General features: G+C 42.2%; 2 protein-coding genes across 5 annotated transcripts in view; one reads left to right on the plus strand and one right to left on the minus strand.

Moving 5' to 3' along the window:
* The window catches only part of LOC121848016 (PR domain zinc finger protein 1-like), a 28,041-nt gene extending 13,662 nt beyond the window's left edge, over positions 1 to 14,379 (minus strand). The window contains exons 1-4 of one of the 4 annotated variants that reach the window (XM_042345208.1): positions 14,274 to 14,379; positions 11,689 to 11,950; positions 4,463 to 4,582; positions 1,350 to 1,578 (exon numbers count right to left, since the gene is read on the minus strand). In XM_042345208.1, the coding sequence (XP_042201142.1) occupies positions 1,350 to 1,578; positions 4,463 to 4,582; positions 11,689 to 11,868 (529 nt within the window). In that variant the 5' untranslated portion in view covers positions 11,869 to 11,950; positions 14,274 to 14,379. Of the gene's footprint in view, positions 1 to 1,349; positions 1,579 to 4,462; positions 4,583 to 11,688; positions 11,951 to 12,255; positions 12,311 to 13,289; positions 13,463 to 14,273 lie in introns of those variants that run through there. The other 3 variants (XM_042345206.1, XM_042345205.1, XM_042345207.1) reach the window with 3 other exon arrangements.
* LOC121851365 (autophagy protein 5-like) overlaps positions 1 to 15,495 on the plus strand; it is a 165,973-nt gene that overhangs the window by 117,490 nt on the left and 32,988 nt on the right. The gene's annotated exons all lie outside the window — the stretch shown is intronic.

Here is a 15,495-nt window from a genome sequence, read left to right on the forward strand (position 1 = left end):
TGGTCACTTTCAATCCAGGACTGTTTGTGGGACATTGCTGTGCGCAATTGGCTGCCGCGTTCGCCCACAAATATAGTCAATTCACTTTACAGTCTATTCTGTGAAGCGCTTTGGACGTCCTCCCGACGTGAAAAGCGCTATATCAAATGCAAGGATTATTATTATTATTATTATTCAGTCAACTAGGCTATTGACACACTCTGTCTACAGTTGTACAAACAGCCATATGAGCAATGTATGGTGGGTGGAGGGGAACGAACCCCCAAAACTTGAAACTGCAAACAACAACAACTTGGATTTATATAGCGCCCTCCGCGGCGGACGGCGTCTCAGAGCGCTTCACAGTAACGAATCCCGGGGCAAGGCCAGGGGGGGGGAGGAAGGTGACCAAAGGCGTGGTCAAAAAGAAAGGTCTTTAGAAGGGACCTGAAAGTAGGAAGAGAGGGGGCGAGGCGAAGGAAGTGAGGAAGGGAATTCCAGAGCCTCGGGGCATAGTGGCTGAAGGCATGGCTGCAACCAAACACATATACAGATGTATAAAACTATTCCTAAACACATTGCATTCCTTACTTAAGATGCACTGTTAAAACCTCACTCAAGCTTTACTGTAAAGCCTTGGGCTTTACATGTTGAATTCCTACCAAGATTATTCAGAGCTCTGCAGCTCATGTCCTCTCACTCATCAAGTTCCATTCCATAAGCTAATTACCTCCATCCTCACCCAGCTTCATGGACTCCCCATCCCACAGAGGATTGAGTTTAAGATACTCACCCTCTCTTTTAAAGCCCTCCACGGTCTTGCTCCTCTGTACCTCTGTGACCTATTAGTACCATACCAACCTGTCCGCTCCCTCCACTCAGCAGGCCCTGGCCTACTCCATGTCCTTTGCCCTCCCCTCTCCACCATCGGAGGTTGAGTCTTCAGTCTTTCTGCCCCCACCCTCTGGAACTCCATTCCTGAAAACCTCTGTCTCGCTCCCTCCCTTGCCTCCTTCAAGATCTTGCTCTTTGACCGTGCCTTCGGTCATCCTCCCACTTCCAACCCCCCCTTATCCTTCATCCCTCTTGATTCCAACCCCACTGTTCAGGTGCAAACTCTTGTGGTCCTGCACCTTGGGATGTCTCTTGATGTGAAAGGCACTATATAAATACAATTTGTTGTTGTTGTATCTCTGTCTCTTTTCAATGGATTTCACACACTTTTATAACTCTTTGAATAAGGAATGAAATTTTTTTTGGAATGCCTCAAACTAAAGTCTCTGATATTTTCAGTCATTTGTTTTTTTGGTTCGGACTCAGATCACCTCAGCTTTTGACACACTTACTCAGCTTAATCATCATAAGATCACCTGAAGGTGGGTAGCAGAGTCTTCGGGCAAACTCGCTGCTGTACCAAACCAGCAACTCGCTGTTAGCGGGGATGGGCTTCACGGTGTAGAAGTAGATGTTCATTCCGTTCTGACAAGCAGCCAGACATTGCTCCTGCTTCGAATGGGCTGGGTTCACAAATCGCATCCAGTTACTTTTGTTTTCGTTAAACCCATCAATGAAATGGTGGAACTCGCCATCTGAGTACACCTACAATAATGTGAAAAGCAAACAAAACTCAGTATGTATCCTTTAAAGAGGTAAAAAGCAAAGAGTGAAACAAATGCAAATGAGTATATAATATATAAAAAACAATTTTAATGGGCAAAAGTCACAAATGTGGGTTTGTAATTTAACCGTATTAAAGATCATTTTAACAGTTACCTGCTATGTGCGTTTGCTCTGGCGAAATTCTTGGAGGTTTTATATCTATCTAATCTATATATATCCTTGTCCTGCAGCGCAGAACTTCTTACCCCCACAGTCAGAGCAACCAGCAAGCACTAATCTGCTGCAGTTCTGATTGCACTTATAGGCACAGACAATGTGTTGAGTCACCCTGGCCTTGACGTCAAACCTTACAAGGCTATTCAAATTGAATCTTTGGCCTCCAGAAGTCGCATTTTCTTACCACCCCCACCCCAGGGCCACAGCTATGCAAAGCTTCCTGTCTTCAGTGCTGAGCCGCTGTTGATAAAATTACCTGGAATTCTGAAGCAGCTGGGAGGGACTTGTGCAGGGATCACCTGCCGTTAGTGAGGGTGTACAGCTGTTTGAAGCCAGATCAAAAAGATCTTTGCTCAATGACATGCTCGGCTTCTGTTGCAAGGCACCAATTACCTGTTGCTTTGCTGTAGGGCCTCTAACAGCTTTTCCAAAGCAGCAACAGAAATATTCGGTGGCAGAAAAATATTGTTTTCAAACTAAGTAGACTCTCTCGCATACATGCACACCACACAGCTACATGCAATCAAGCACATACTCATTCACTCACTCAAAATACACACTTCCTGTAAAAATCAAAGAGGAAAAAAATACATTTGGCTTCTTGAGAATATTGTGGTCCAAAGTTTTGTGGTGAGTTTGATATGAGAAATGGAACAGTAGAAGAGGTGATATGTGGCCAGAGAGGTTTTCAGGTTTTGTTTAGTGTGAAATATTATTCTTTTTCTCTCTTGAAAAACTTCCAGGAATTGATGACTGTCACTTCCATTACAAGACATTGTGTGTGTGTATTTGAAATCTTGATAAGCCTTCCAATGATTTTCCACATTCTCATTTACTGTACAACCTAACTGAAAACACAAGCTCCCATGACATCAGCAAGACCCAAATTCAAATCATATTTCCATGCCATAATGTACACAGGAAGAAGAAAAAAAGCAGCATTCACATCATCATGTTGTAGTTTTTCTGGTAATTAGTAAAATATTTTGCAACTCTGATCAGCCTACACCGCAGTATAGTATTGCAGTTTGAGAATCCAGGCCAGATGTAAGTCCTAAATGACTAAATATAGGAAACAGAGGCCGTATTCCATCTAATGTCAGCTGGAAAAAAACTTAAAATTTAAGAATACACAGAATTGTGGAAATTCTTAATTTCAGTTCTAATTTGGAAATCGGTTCCTCTAAGAACTACCGAAGAGCCTACTTCCAAATTAAAAATGAATTTCAGAATTTTCCACAATCCTGCACCATCTTAAATTTTAGAACAAAATGGTCTCGCAGGTTAAGACTAGGTGGAATTTGGGCCTCTAGTCTGAATGGAAGACTGCAACAATTTAATGATTTTAAAATTAGTTCATTAAGGGGATACCACAGTACTTCATCAATGGTCGAGGTGGCTATGAATGAGTGTCCTCCACATGATGTTTTTGATGTCTCTTACACATAGCAATCACATATTGTGGAGCTGTGAAGCTTAAGCCAATCTAGAGCCTCTCCCTTTCTCTCTCTTCTCTTTCTCTGCAACCCCCACCACACTCTGACTTCAATTAATGTCAAACACATTGATAAACCCTTAGTAAAAACTAGCATCATGTATGCAAAACACCCTCCCAAGTACATCAGTACGTCAATGCATTATGACAATTTACATTTATACAGCTCCTTTCACTCCAGGAGGATGTCCCAAAATGTGTGATGGGCACCTGAGCTGAGGGTGGGAGTCAAGGGCATTGGGAAAGATGACCGAAAACACGACCGGAGAGGTTTTGCGACTTGATTTGAAAGAAGGGAGGAGAACTAGTCAGAAGGACTCCAGGAGGGAATTTTGGGCAAAATGGCTAATAGCCAGCCTGCCAATCAAGCGCTCTGGGACACTGCCTTGTGTGAAGGGCGCTATATAAGTGCAAGTTGTTGTTACTAATAGTGGTCTGGATAGGGTTTGCCTGAAAGGTATTGTATATGTAACGCATGGAGTGGGGGTGAAAGGAAGGGTGTTAGCTTAAATCACGTTTGCAAGTCAAGAGTCTGTAACAAACGATATTCATGCCCCAGCTGAGTCTGTGAGGAGCACTGCTCTTGCTGAATCCATCACCGCTCGTTTCCTGCCCTGGATCATTGCTCTGCGGTCAGAGGCAAGTCATGACCAGGGTAAAAACGGGCTCTAAAATACTGCTTTTAGACCTATGTCTCGAACCCTGAACTAAAATGCACTTTCCTTCCTCATTGACCTTTGCCAAGTCACTGGTGGTTAAAGAGGAGGAAATAAAACCCAGGATTTTGCATCAACTGTTTCTAATTAGTCCCCAGTCAAAATGCAAATTTAATTTGCCTCCGAGCAGAACTAAACCGTTTCCTATTCCATGAAAAGCGTTATGTTCTGACATACAGGGCCAAGAATAGCCGAGATCAATTCATTACGAACAAGAGGCCCTCCCTCGAGATTCCCCACTCACTGTGGCACAGACAGTTACTCAGCTAATTTACACTCCCACTTTGCTACATATATGGTGTGACACAGGAACTTCGCCACTGCTGATGTAAAACAGGAAGTGACAAACTTTTTCAGCAGTATTCATTTAGTGAATTAGCCGTTGCACCAACAGAATTTGTTTTCTCTTCCCTTTCCTCCCCCTCCCCAAACTTACCCTCCAAAAGTATTTTCTGTTTGTGTTCTTCGGCACAGTGTCGTTGGTGTAGATTTCACCGATGAGTGGTCCGAATCGAGTTCCTTTCGGTATGTACTCAATGCTCAGAACTCCCAGTACCTGAGGAGACAGTGCCAGAAGGTGTGAGGCTCTGTATTCAGAGTTCACGCTGCATAAACGTACACTATAGCCAGATATGAAGGGGGAGCAACACCGCCAAATCATGCAAGCACCTGATGCAATGTGACACTTGCAAAATTTGTTCCCTAAATAAGTTCCCAAAATGATCCATGATAGGACAGCTCTGATCCAGGACCGGTCTAATGACTGACTGCATTATGACTATAGGAGCAGTTTATTTCTTTAGAACTTCTCATCAGGCTAATTATCTCAATGTAGATAAGATAATATTCAAATCATCGCACATATTTATCATGCAGTCCACAGCCACACTTCCTCACAGCGAGTAAGTGAGTCAGCTGTAAATCTAAACGGCATTATTGTGCTCTGTAGGATTTTCAATTGCTGCCAAATGCCAGCTTTTCACAGTCATCAAATGCCACAGCAGCAACACATTGCGTCATCCTGGAGACACTGTCACCCAGAGTCAATACAACTTTCCAGCCCATCAACAGTTAATAGATAGCATCTGCCAACCTACAATTTGCACCCCCCCCCCTCCTCACTCGCCCCCATATTCCTGAAATGGTCATTCAAGACCGTTACTCAAGCATTACAGAACGGAAGCTTCTTCCATCAGCAGCTTCTAACTGGCTCCCACGTGAAACCCAGCAGGTTTGGCCGGTGTGTGCACAAAGTTGTGAGTGCAAATGTCAGTGCAGAATAGGAATTGTCTAGTCAGACACTCAGCACTGAACAGCTGTCGCTGCCGAATCACAGCACTGGGGTTGATGTTCGTGCAATTTGTTTAAAACGTGATTTTGGAGAGCAAGGCATTCAGGATACCCAGACAGAGTGTGTGCACGCAAACCAAAAGGAAACATACAAAAGAAATTCCTAGACAATTCCTGGATTAGTACCTATACTTAGGAAGAAGAGGCGTTTGATTCCCTATTGCACTCGCTGCATATCCCATTCATGAGTCAAGTCGGGAAGCCAATTATTTATCCAGGCACTAAACTGCTGCGGTAGTTAGTGTAATCCACCACCTCTCAGAAACTGAAGGAACATTTTAGACACACGCACACACATACACACCTATATTTGGTGTGCCAGTTTTGGGCCTGGGTTTCACATTTGGGTCTTGCTGACTTCCAAGTGCCAAAGGTAAGTTTTTTTTTGCTTAAGGTCACTCAGTATAGTATTGTGTTCTCATGTGCAGGACACACCTGCATTTCTCCCACTTGCTTTTCTAATCCCTCTCCGAATTTTCAAATAATTTTGCACTTTCGTTTCAAAAATAAAAAATCTGACAGCTCTCAGGCCTTTTCTTACAGTGAAACACTTCTGTAAATAGCCAGCTAGTTGAAGTTTTACTTCCATGTTGTGGGTTTTCACTCATACATCTGTGCATCATGATGCAGCAACATCCCTATGCCAATGAGGCTGGCTTAAACCGCACAAAACGCTTAAGTTAACCTTTTCTTTTCACAGATCAGTGGTGCCAGGAGCCCAAGTACACAGAGTTATTTTTGTTCTGTCGCCACTAATAAGTGTTGTCAAAACGCATTTCACAATAGCTGTTTTTACTTCTGAGTATACTCATTTGTTTACAGTCCTCACACCTGTATGCACAAGAGATAGTTATGAGAAAGAGCAATTCTAAAAATCACCTCGAGAACAGAACCTGAAACCAACTCATTTGACGGGTTATTAAAGGGACAATCACAAATTTAGAGAGAGCTCTTGTCAAAGGCCTACTACCTGAAGTCAGTGGCTCGCTGTACTGTACAAGCTGTCAGCTCACTGCAACCTCACCACACTGTACAGGTCTAGGGGAGCAGTTAGTCCTCTGCCACTTCACTGTGCCCTCAATAAGTGACAAATAGTATTTTCACCAGGGCTGGGGACAAGGTGCCAAATGTCCTCACATGGTCCGTGTGAGTGTCCACCACTCACTCTTTCCAGTAGCAGCCACCAGCGAGAACCCGGGCTGATACTTCCCCTTGTTGACCCACGAGGCATTAGGATCTGACCTACTTTGATGACCAAAAATAACAATCTTTCCACCAAAGTTCAATAATGGAATTTCCCATTTTAAACCCAGAGAAACAATCCTGTTTTTTTTTAGAAAACAGGTAAATATAACTTTGGTTGAAGTCATCTCTAATATCCTCTCATTCTGCGTGGGTTAAACCATTTAATGGAGCAGCACAGCACCCAAGGCCATTCGGCTAATCGACCCTAGATCAACCAGTGATGGGCCGAATGGCTGGCCTCCTCTTGTGCTATAATTACTATAGTACTTGGGAGTCCTGTAGCTCAGTGGTTAGAGCATTCGCCTCGCAAGCGAGAGACCTGGATTCGATCCCCGGGCACGATGAAATGTTGGACAAGTTTCCTTACTCCATACTCCTCTGTTTACCTAGCAATAAGTAGGAACCCGGGTGTTAGTTGATTGGCAGATCGCTTTTCCGGGGGTAATAATTCCTTAAAAAAAAATTGGTCATTCATTCCATGATTGTTTGTGGGACACTGCTGTGAGCAATTGGCTGCTGCGTTTCACCCTACAGTCAATTCACTTTACCGTACATTCTGTGAAACGCTTTGAGATGTCTTGCAGACGTGGTAAAGAGCTATATCAAATGCAAGGATTATCATTATTATAATCCCAATTTCCTCTCTCTCTATATCCTTTATATTGATTTATTTCAATTACTTTCTAATTTCTAATTTCCTAATAAAATTTTCCCATGGTTTTTGTTTGACCCACTTGTATCCTGGGACCCATTTTTGACTCCTTTGGATAGCTGAGCACCACACTACTTGGTGCATTTGGCAACTAGTCTAATCAAAATGGCTAGTTTCTACCAAAACAAATTCACCGGCATGGCCATGATTCACCACTGAAGGTGCATACAAAGTAGACTTAAAGCACATTGCTATAAATGGTCTCTTTCCCTATACCTAGTCACTTGGGAAGAACATTCATCCTCCATCCTATTCTAAACATTGGCCCAATCACCCAGCAATACATGTGCTACGCTAAAAGGTGGCTGTTTAAAATCAAGTGCACAAAGCTTTCAGCTCTGCATTAATCTGTCCTAACAGTGATCCGAAAAGCCACTGTAACTGACCACCACCCTAATGAATCACACAGGAGGGCAGGGCTGATGTCTGGCAAGTATAAACACATGGTGGATAACAGGTAGAAAGCTTCAACACTTTCATGCTTGATATCCCCCTCAGAAGCCATTGCTCTCGATAGTTTATGGCAGCGTTGACCCTTCTAGCACTGAGGAGCATCTATCTTTGTCAGCGGGCTAGGTCAGTGAAGACATCCTGCCTATGTCTGTCTCCCAGACAAAAAACAGTCAAGCACAGTCTTCATTAACTCAATTTACTTTAAGTATTTACATAGGAAACAACTGCAAGTTATTAATTAAATGTCTGAAAAGCAGTGGTGATTACAGCATGCATGTCATGATAGTTAGGTGTGTTTGCCTTTAAAACAGCCCTTTAAAGAGTCTGCAATGTTTAATTACACTATGCTATTCAGAGATCTGAAACCTCAATGCTTTGCTTTCTTCTTATTTTTTTAACAACGCCATCTCCACCCACCCTTTGGCAGTGGTAGTGGTGGCGTGGGGGGAGGAGGAGGAAGAAGAGGAGGAGGAGAAATTCCCCTATTCTTGATAGAAAAGTCAGTTTGTAGTCATAACATAAATGAAAATCCAGGAAAAACAGGTCTCGATGGTTTAAAGAAACGATTGTTGCACACTGTCTGAGTTTGCCACCAGAAAGACCAGTGTTGCACATAAGTAAGCTCCTCCACTATCTCTCTTCCACAAAAAGGAACACAATGGGAAAATGTTAAAGCCAAAGAGCGTTTACCAAATTGTCACAGAGGGCAATAGCCATACACTTACCAATGTTACAGTCATCTCTTTGATTACCCAGCATCGAATACGCTAGCTAGAAGCCAGCAGGCAGGCATTCTTTGAAGAGTCTCTCTTTCTCTCGGTGACATTGTGAATGGGGTCACCACCCACAGTTTGTTGGGAGTGAAGTATATGGTGTTTCATAACCAGTTCTTTATGTTAGTTAACTCACATAATGCTGCAAACTCCACCTCATTGTCTCTGTACGTGAATTTACACAAGGAGAATTCCACATAGAGTTCTGAGGCCAGTTTGCCTCTAATGAAACACGGGACATTGAATGCCCATGACATACAAAGATGTCCCTCTATTACAATTTTATCTGTTTCCCCCTAAAAACTGCTTATCAAACCCAACATGCAAACTGCACACCTATTTTCTTTTGGGCCTGACGGGAAATTCCATAGTCAAAAGTGTCTTTATAGTAATAAATGAACAAGAGTCTTAGGACAGCTGCAACTTACATGGTCCACTCACTCCATGAGGGAACTTTCTTCAAAGCATTCTTTTATTGCGACAGTCAAAGGGAAAGAACATGCTTTTCTATTCATAAATTAAACATAAATAACTGTGAGATAGTGACAAATATTTTCAAGGAAACCACATATATATATATACAATTTATTTAATGTCTATGTTAAGCCACTGTCACTGAATCACAGTAAATGCCAGCTCCCTACCTTAAACAAAGCTCAATAGTGGCAAGTGGTCAAATTTAACCCTGAGAATTCCTCTTCATTTTTCTTATTTCTGTAGTTTTGAAACAGCTGCAACTTAAACTTCTAGACTGAACCTGGTGTGGAGTGTGCTCTGAAGAAAATCCAGCTTCACACCTGGAGTGAAACTTTCATGTCCTCCAGATGTGAAACGCAGGCAGTACATAAATATAAATTTGCATTGTGTATCGCAATAAAGATTTGCCTCAAGTATTCTTCCTACTTGTGTAATACCATGTTTTCAGACAATGTGAGTAGGGGGGTAGAATAATTCTGGAGCCTGCCATCAGGTCACTGATACTCACTTCACATTGCACATAACATTGCCATCTTTGCCATGCTGCTGCCTGGGCAGAGAGGTACATAGCCAATTCAGCTACAAGTGCCAGCCAGCGAGCGAGAGGTCCCAGAGTCACTAATACCCAGACCCTTTGCTATAATGCTTGCTCATTAATAGGATCAGAAACAATGCAAGAAATTAAATCTCTGTCTTCCTCCATGAATTAGTCAATGAAGACACAATGTGGTGCTGAGTCAAACAGATGGGAAAAATCCCCAGTACCAGTTAGCTGATCGCAATGGGTAAACACTCCATTTGAAGAGACAGTCCCGTCTAAAGTTAGTCATCAAGCAGATAGTCTGACGTTTGCTAAAGGATACCACATTTAGTTGAATCAGGCAGAAAACCCTAATGTTTTGAACTCTGCAAATCGATGGTGTTCACTACTCATGAATTGATGCTGATCATGTGCCAAAATGTACAGCTCCCATCTTGCTGTGCATCACTAGGCTCTGCGATCATTGTGTACATATAATGGAAATGCATTTCAGAAGTACAATAATAGGAATGTACTACTGTGTATCTCAACATCCTACATCTCGGCAGGGAAAAGGGGGAAGGTACAGGATTCTACCAGGACTTCCACTCCTTACTGCTTTTAGTGCCCCCCACTCCCCCAGAAAATGTGTGTGGATGTCAGGTGAGCACAGCTAGGGATCATCTGTGTTCACGAACAAAACCTTGTGGGTGGGGTGGGGGAAGAGGAAGAGAGAATTAAAAAAAAACGGAACTAATAGTGAGTAAACCTAAAACAGCTGAGGAGTAAAATTGTGAAAATCAGCTGGACGATGTTGGGAACAAGCCTGCATGCTACGCTTCTACAGTCTAATGAAGAAGTCATAGAGTTTCAGTCATACCCACAGACAGACATTCACTCACTTCAGGAGCGATCTCGACTGCAGAGTGCAAATTTGTGAAACTGATAAAGAAACTGGTCAAAGACGACCTTGCAGCTCTGACCTGCCGCTCTCTCTGATAAATGACCACAGTGTCATCTATCTCCTCTGTCTCTACACTTCCTGTGAGTGCTGAAAGAGCAGCACAGCCGCTTCTAAACTGTGGGAATAGGATGTTATTCAGCCTCTGTGACCAACGAGGAAAAGTACCATTAATACTAGTCATTAAGGTTCATGCCTGCATTACTCGGGTGCCTTTAAATACACACACTCAACAAAAGCACACATATCCATGGACAACAAAAACACATACACATTTGCTCAACAAAAAACACTTCACCTACTCTTATACAAATTAAGAAGCTTTTTAGATCAAATATTTAAAGCAAAATTGAAGTCACTCATAGTCTTGGGACTTCCTTTCCAACATACATTATTTTCTGCATTTGTCACTCTTGTTTTATTGGTTTTCCTTGTACTTTGTAGCCAATGTATTGCTGAAGCGTTTATAAGCTCTCAGTTATGATGTAGATACACTATATATAACTCTCGCTGCCTGCCAGATTAATGAGACAAAGCACTCACTGGCCACCCACAGACTCCTGGAGTGCACAACTTCTTTTTAACAAAATAAATTGGACCACGTTAACATAGAAAGCTATTAGAAGTGTGTCACTTTACACTATTGTCAAATTGAAAGCGAGGAAGCTGGTGGCATCTTTAAACAATACGTATCAAATCTGTTCTGAGTTAAAGTGTGTTCAGTATCCTCCACTCAGATTTACATCACATTTAAATACAGGGTATTTGGTCCAGTTCATTCATTCATTCATTCATTCATTCATTCAAGAAAGAAAGAAAGAAAGAAAGAAAGAAAGAAAGAACCATTCATCTGCAGCATTTTCTGAGTTAGCGAAGTCGGAGAGACTATCTTTTCCCTCTCTCTATTCCTTAGCTAGGCTGATGTTCAGAGTTGAATAAAGGGCTTGGTGTGGGTGCCTGCATTAAAAATGTGAATTTGTCTATAAATACTCACTAAGCTTGACAGCAATTAGCTATAAAGTACTTTGAGACATCAATGTTATAGGTGCTCAATTAATTTTAAGGGTTATCATTATTTATATTTATAACAATAAGCTCAGCAAAGTTTCACACCCCCTTTTCCCCTGGATCTATCGCTGCTACAGAGGATCTGGACAGAGACATAACTCACCTCATTTGAATCGCGTGAGTACTTGAACTTCAGATTCCGGGGCAGAGTTGCCTGTGCGTGCACAAGGCGAGTGTCGGCACCGGGGTCCCATGACTGGTCGTTCACAATGTACGTACAATTTTCTTCAAATTCGGACTCAGTCCACTGGGTCATATCCTCGACCTCCACATCCATTTTCATTCCGCGGCCTCTCTCCTCTCCAGCCCTCTGCTCTCCCTTCAGGCTTCAGACACTAGAATCCAAATGGCTTTTCCCTGGGTGCCTAGAGAAGAAGAAAATCTTTGAAAATCTTGATTGTCCACATTCTGTGGTTTCCTTTAGAGACAGAGTGTGTGACTAATAGAGCAGACTGAGGCACTTTTACCATGCAGCAAATTGCTCAAAGTGCTTGAGTAATCGACCAAGCAGTCTAACTTGCATGTTTGGTAGACTCAGATATGGAATCTAGTCTAGAACAATTGAAACAATAGATAATATGGAGGTTTTTCTGTGGGGAGGTGGTTGGGAGAGGATGGGTCAGTGGGTGGGTGGGTGAAAGAAACAATACTTCAAATATAAAATAAGTACACGTCCGTTTCCTGCTTCTACCATTCTGCCTCCTCTCCCTCTCCTCCCAGCCCACATTTGAAAATGTTGCAGTCTGTATCACAGGAAACCTTCCGCATGGCTCTCCCATTCCAAGTGCACTTCAGGTCACGGCCGGGCTTCCAGTAGCCTGTGGAAAAGCTGCTTCAGAAAGTGACACAAACAACCAGAGGAAGAGGAAGGAGCTGTTGTCTGCGTTGTTGAGCTAAATCTGGAACAGCGTGCGGCAGCAGCGGAACCTGCTTGCCTTTCCAAATGGGGAAGCCTAAAATTTTCCCACCGATTCCTGAGACACAAACAATATTCAAAACAAGTGGCCCTGACGTCTCCTCATCCTTTGGAGCAGACTCAATGTCAGGTCCTACAGCATCATCACTGACTGCACCTCAAAACATTCCCAGAGCACAACAATTAAAACCACCGGCATCCTGTATATTGAAAAGTACAGAAAATTTATACCAGATAATAAATAGGAGATCTATTTATATGAGGTGTCAGAAATCAGACACACAAAATAAGGAGCACATCTGTCTTTACTCTTATAAGCGAGACTTTTTTTGAGGATTATTTCTTTCTTACTAATTTCCAACAAGCACTACGTTATTACAAAATCACAGCAATTTTAATGTCAAATAAGACAGAGTGAGAGCTAGAAAGATTAAAAAAGATAAACAAAGAAAAAAAAGGCGATAAAGAAATAGGAGAGGAAAAAAGATGAGGAAAGATTAGAAAAGAGAAGAATGGGGGTAGGAAAACGAGGTGCAAAGGAAAAAGTGAGAAAGAGAACAAACCGGAGAGGAAAAGAGAAAAGGAACAGAGAAGGTAATAAGGAAAAGGGGACAAAAGGAAACAGCAGAAAATTAACAAGGAGAAAATATTTTTTTATATAAAAAAGGGAGAAGAGGACAAAAAAAACATGCATGGGAGAGACTAAGAAAGAAAGAAGGAAAGGAAAGGCAGAAATCAAAAAGCAATTTAAATTAAAGACACTGCCAATGTAGCGTGCAGTTGTTTACCATTAGTACTCACTGGTACTGTCAGCTTTGGCATAGAAGATGAAGACACACACAGATACCAAACTCCACTGTTATAGCAGGTGCTGAGCTCATGCCTCTCACCACACTGGAGGGCTGAGTGGTTTACACGTACTGAAAGTTTCAGTGTAACAAACAGACTTTTCCTTTCTCCTCCCTCTTTCAGGTTTATTAATAGGAAACCTGACCTGATGATTCACTCCCCAAATGCTCTCTGCTGAGACTTGCCTGTTGCTGGGGCGGGATCTTTACCTGTACATCAGCAGTATAGTATCCAATGAAAGTAAAGAGCATCCAAGGGCACCTTTCCTCAAGTCTTGGCAACAAAGAACATTTCACCCCCAGTTTTATATATTAAAAAAACTCCTGAAATTTGAGCTGTGGCCAACCTAAACTGTGAAGGCTACTTTCCTAGATGAAAAACTCCTTTAAAGAAAAGGAAGCCAATAAGTTCCTTCAATTGGACTTTTTTTTAAATCCTGCTCCTGACTGAGGAACACACAAACAGCCAAAGTAAACTCACGCAATTCCTTTCCTTCTGTACAATTTCCTAGTCTTAACCTCATCAGTACCAGCACACGCTGAACTACTGCACGGTGCTTCACTTCTAATTACCAGGATGGTTTGCAAAGGACAAAGCAAAAATCTTCAGCTTTAGAAATCATTTCACATGCAGTCAAACCTTGTACTGACTGTCTAATGAGGGCTAATCCATGTGGCTTGTCCAGCATAGCACACAAACTAAACCTTGAGAAAAGGCTCCTGACTAAATGGGTTATCTGTATAGCCGTATTAAACTAGTAAATGCAAAAATAGAAGGCAAAACAAAAATAGAATTCTCTACCACAAAATGTACTAGTTCTGAGCGAAATTAAAAGGTAACAAGAGTGCTGATGTGATCAGCTAACCCGTTCACAGAAGAAGTGCTCCCGTGGGATGTAGAGGGTTATTAGTGATTTTACTCACTGTTGTGGAGACTTATGTCAATCCCTTCCTCCTATCTGCCTCTGTCAGTTGGCTGAAGGAAGGACATCCTGTGATGAAGGGACACAATGCCCCTACTTGTTTACTATTGGGAATGTAGATCTACATTCCTGCCTCTTCTTACAAAACAAACCAGTCACTTCACTTCCTTCACTATCCTCATCCTCCGAACAGCAACACTGATAGCACTCTCACACTTCCTTACAGTCAGAAAAGCTCAGGACTTTAGACAACAATTTAAACTCCCTTCTCCAAATCTCATAGAAAAGCTCAATTAGCCCATCAATCAGCAGTTGTGAAGTCCACTATTATTTCAGTAACACCAAATGTGCAGTACTTTAGCAATTGCTGCATGGTCACAATTATCTAGAGAAAACCCCAGTAGCTTCCTTTAGATGCTATCAACACGTTCAGCTACTGACAGATGTCAACAGCCTTCAGCTGCTGAGAGCACGCTCTCAGCTCTCTCTCAGAGAGATTGTGTGCGTAGGAAAAAAAAGTAAAAGATGAAGGGGGGGGGAAAGGGAGTCCCTCTCAGAACCTACTTATTTCACACCCACCCAGAGTGCTTCGCTACATCTCCGTTACAGCAAGTTCCTGGAACCGTGGTGACTCTACAGTAAATGCTGACTTAACATTACCAATATTTCGGAGTCATTTACAAGTCATTGCTGAAAACTCAAGGTGCTAGATTCGATTTGAAAACCACATGCTCTTTCAACATCAGGCAGAATTTTTTTTAAGCCCGTCAATCAACAGAAAAATAAAGTCTTATGTTTTATTGAGCTTTAAAATATTCAAGCTCATTAGGCTTAAAGTGTTTTTTTTAAATGGGGAGTGGGGTGGGTGGAGGGTGCAAATATGAAAGGAAGGGAGGAGACCTAATCTTGCTGTGGTTGAAATTCTCACTAAATTCAAGCCACTTTATCAAGGCTTTGGAGGTGTGTATTATAAATCTTTTGTATGCACATGGGGTTGTGTTTTAATTACAAACAAATGTAACTGAACTCCGCACTTCCTAAACAGAAGTGTCCAAGTGGCTGTCTTACCCCTCAGCGAGCTTTTAACTTGTCTTGGTGTTTATCCAGTGCTAAGTATGGAGATTAAGCTGGTCTGTACCAAAAAGTGCAGCTTAACCCTATCAGGGCTGGATTCCATTTCCTCTCCACCCCTCCTTTCTGATTTCAACCCTTGCCCCTCCACA

This window comes from Callorhinchus milii, unplaced genomic scaffold, assembly GCF_018977255.1.
Source record: "Callorhinchus milii isolate IMCB2004 unplaced genomic scaffold, IMCB_Cmil_1.0 Scaffold33, whole genome shotgun sequence".
NCBI lineage: Eukaryota > Metazoa > Chordata > Chondrichthyes > Chimaeriformes > Callorhinchidae > Callorhinchus > Callorhinchus milii.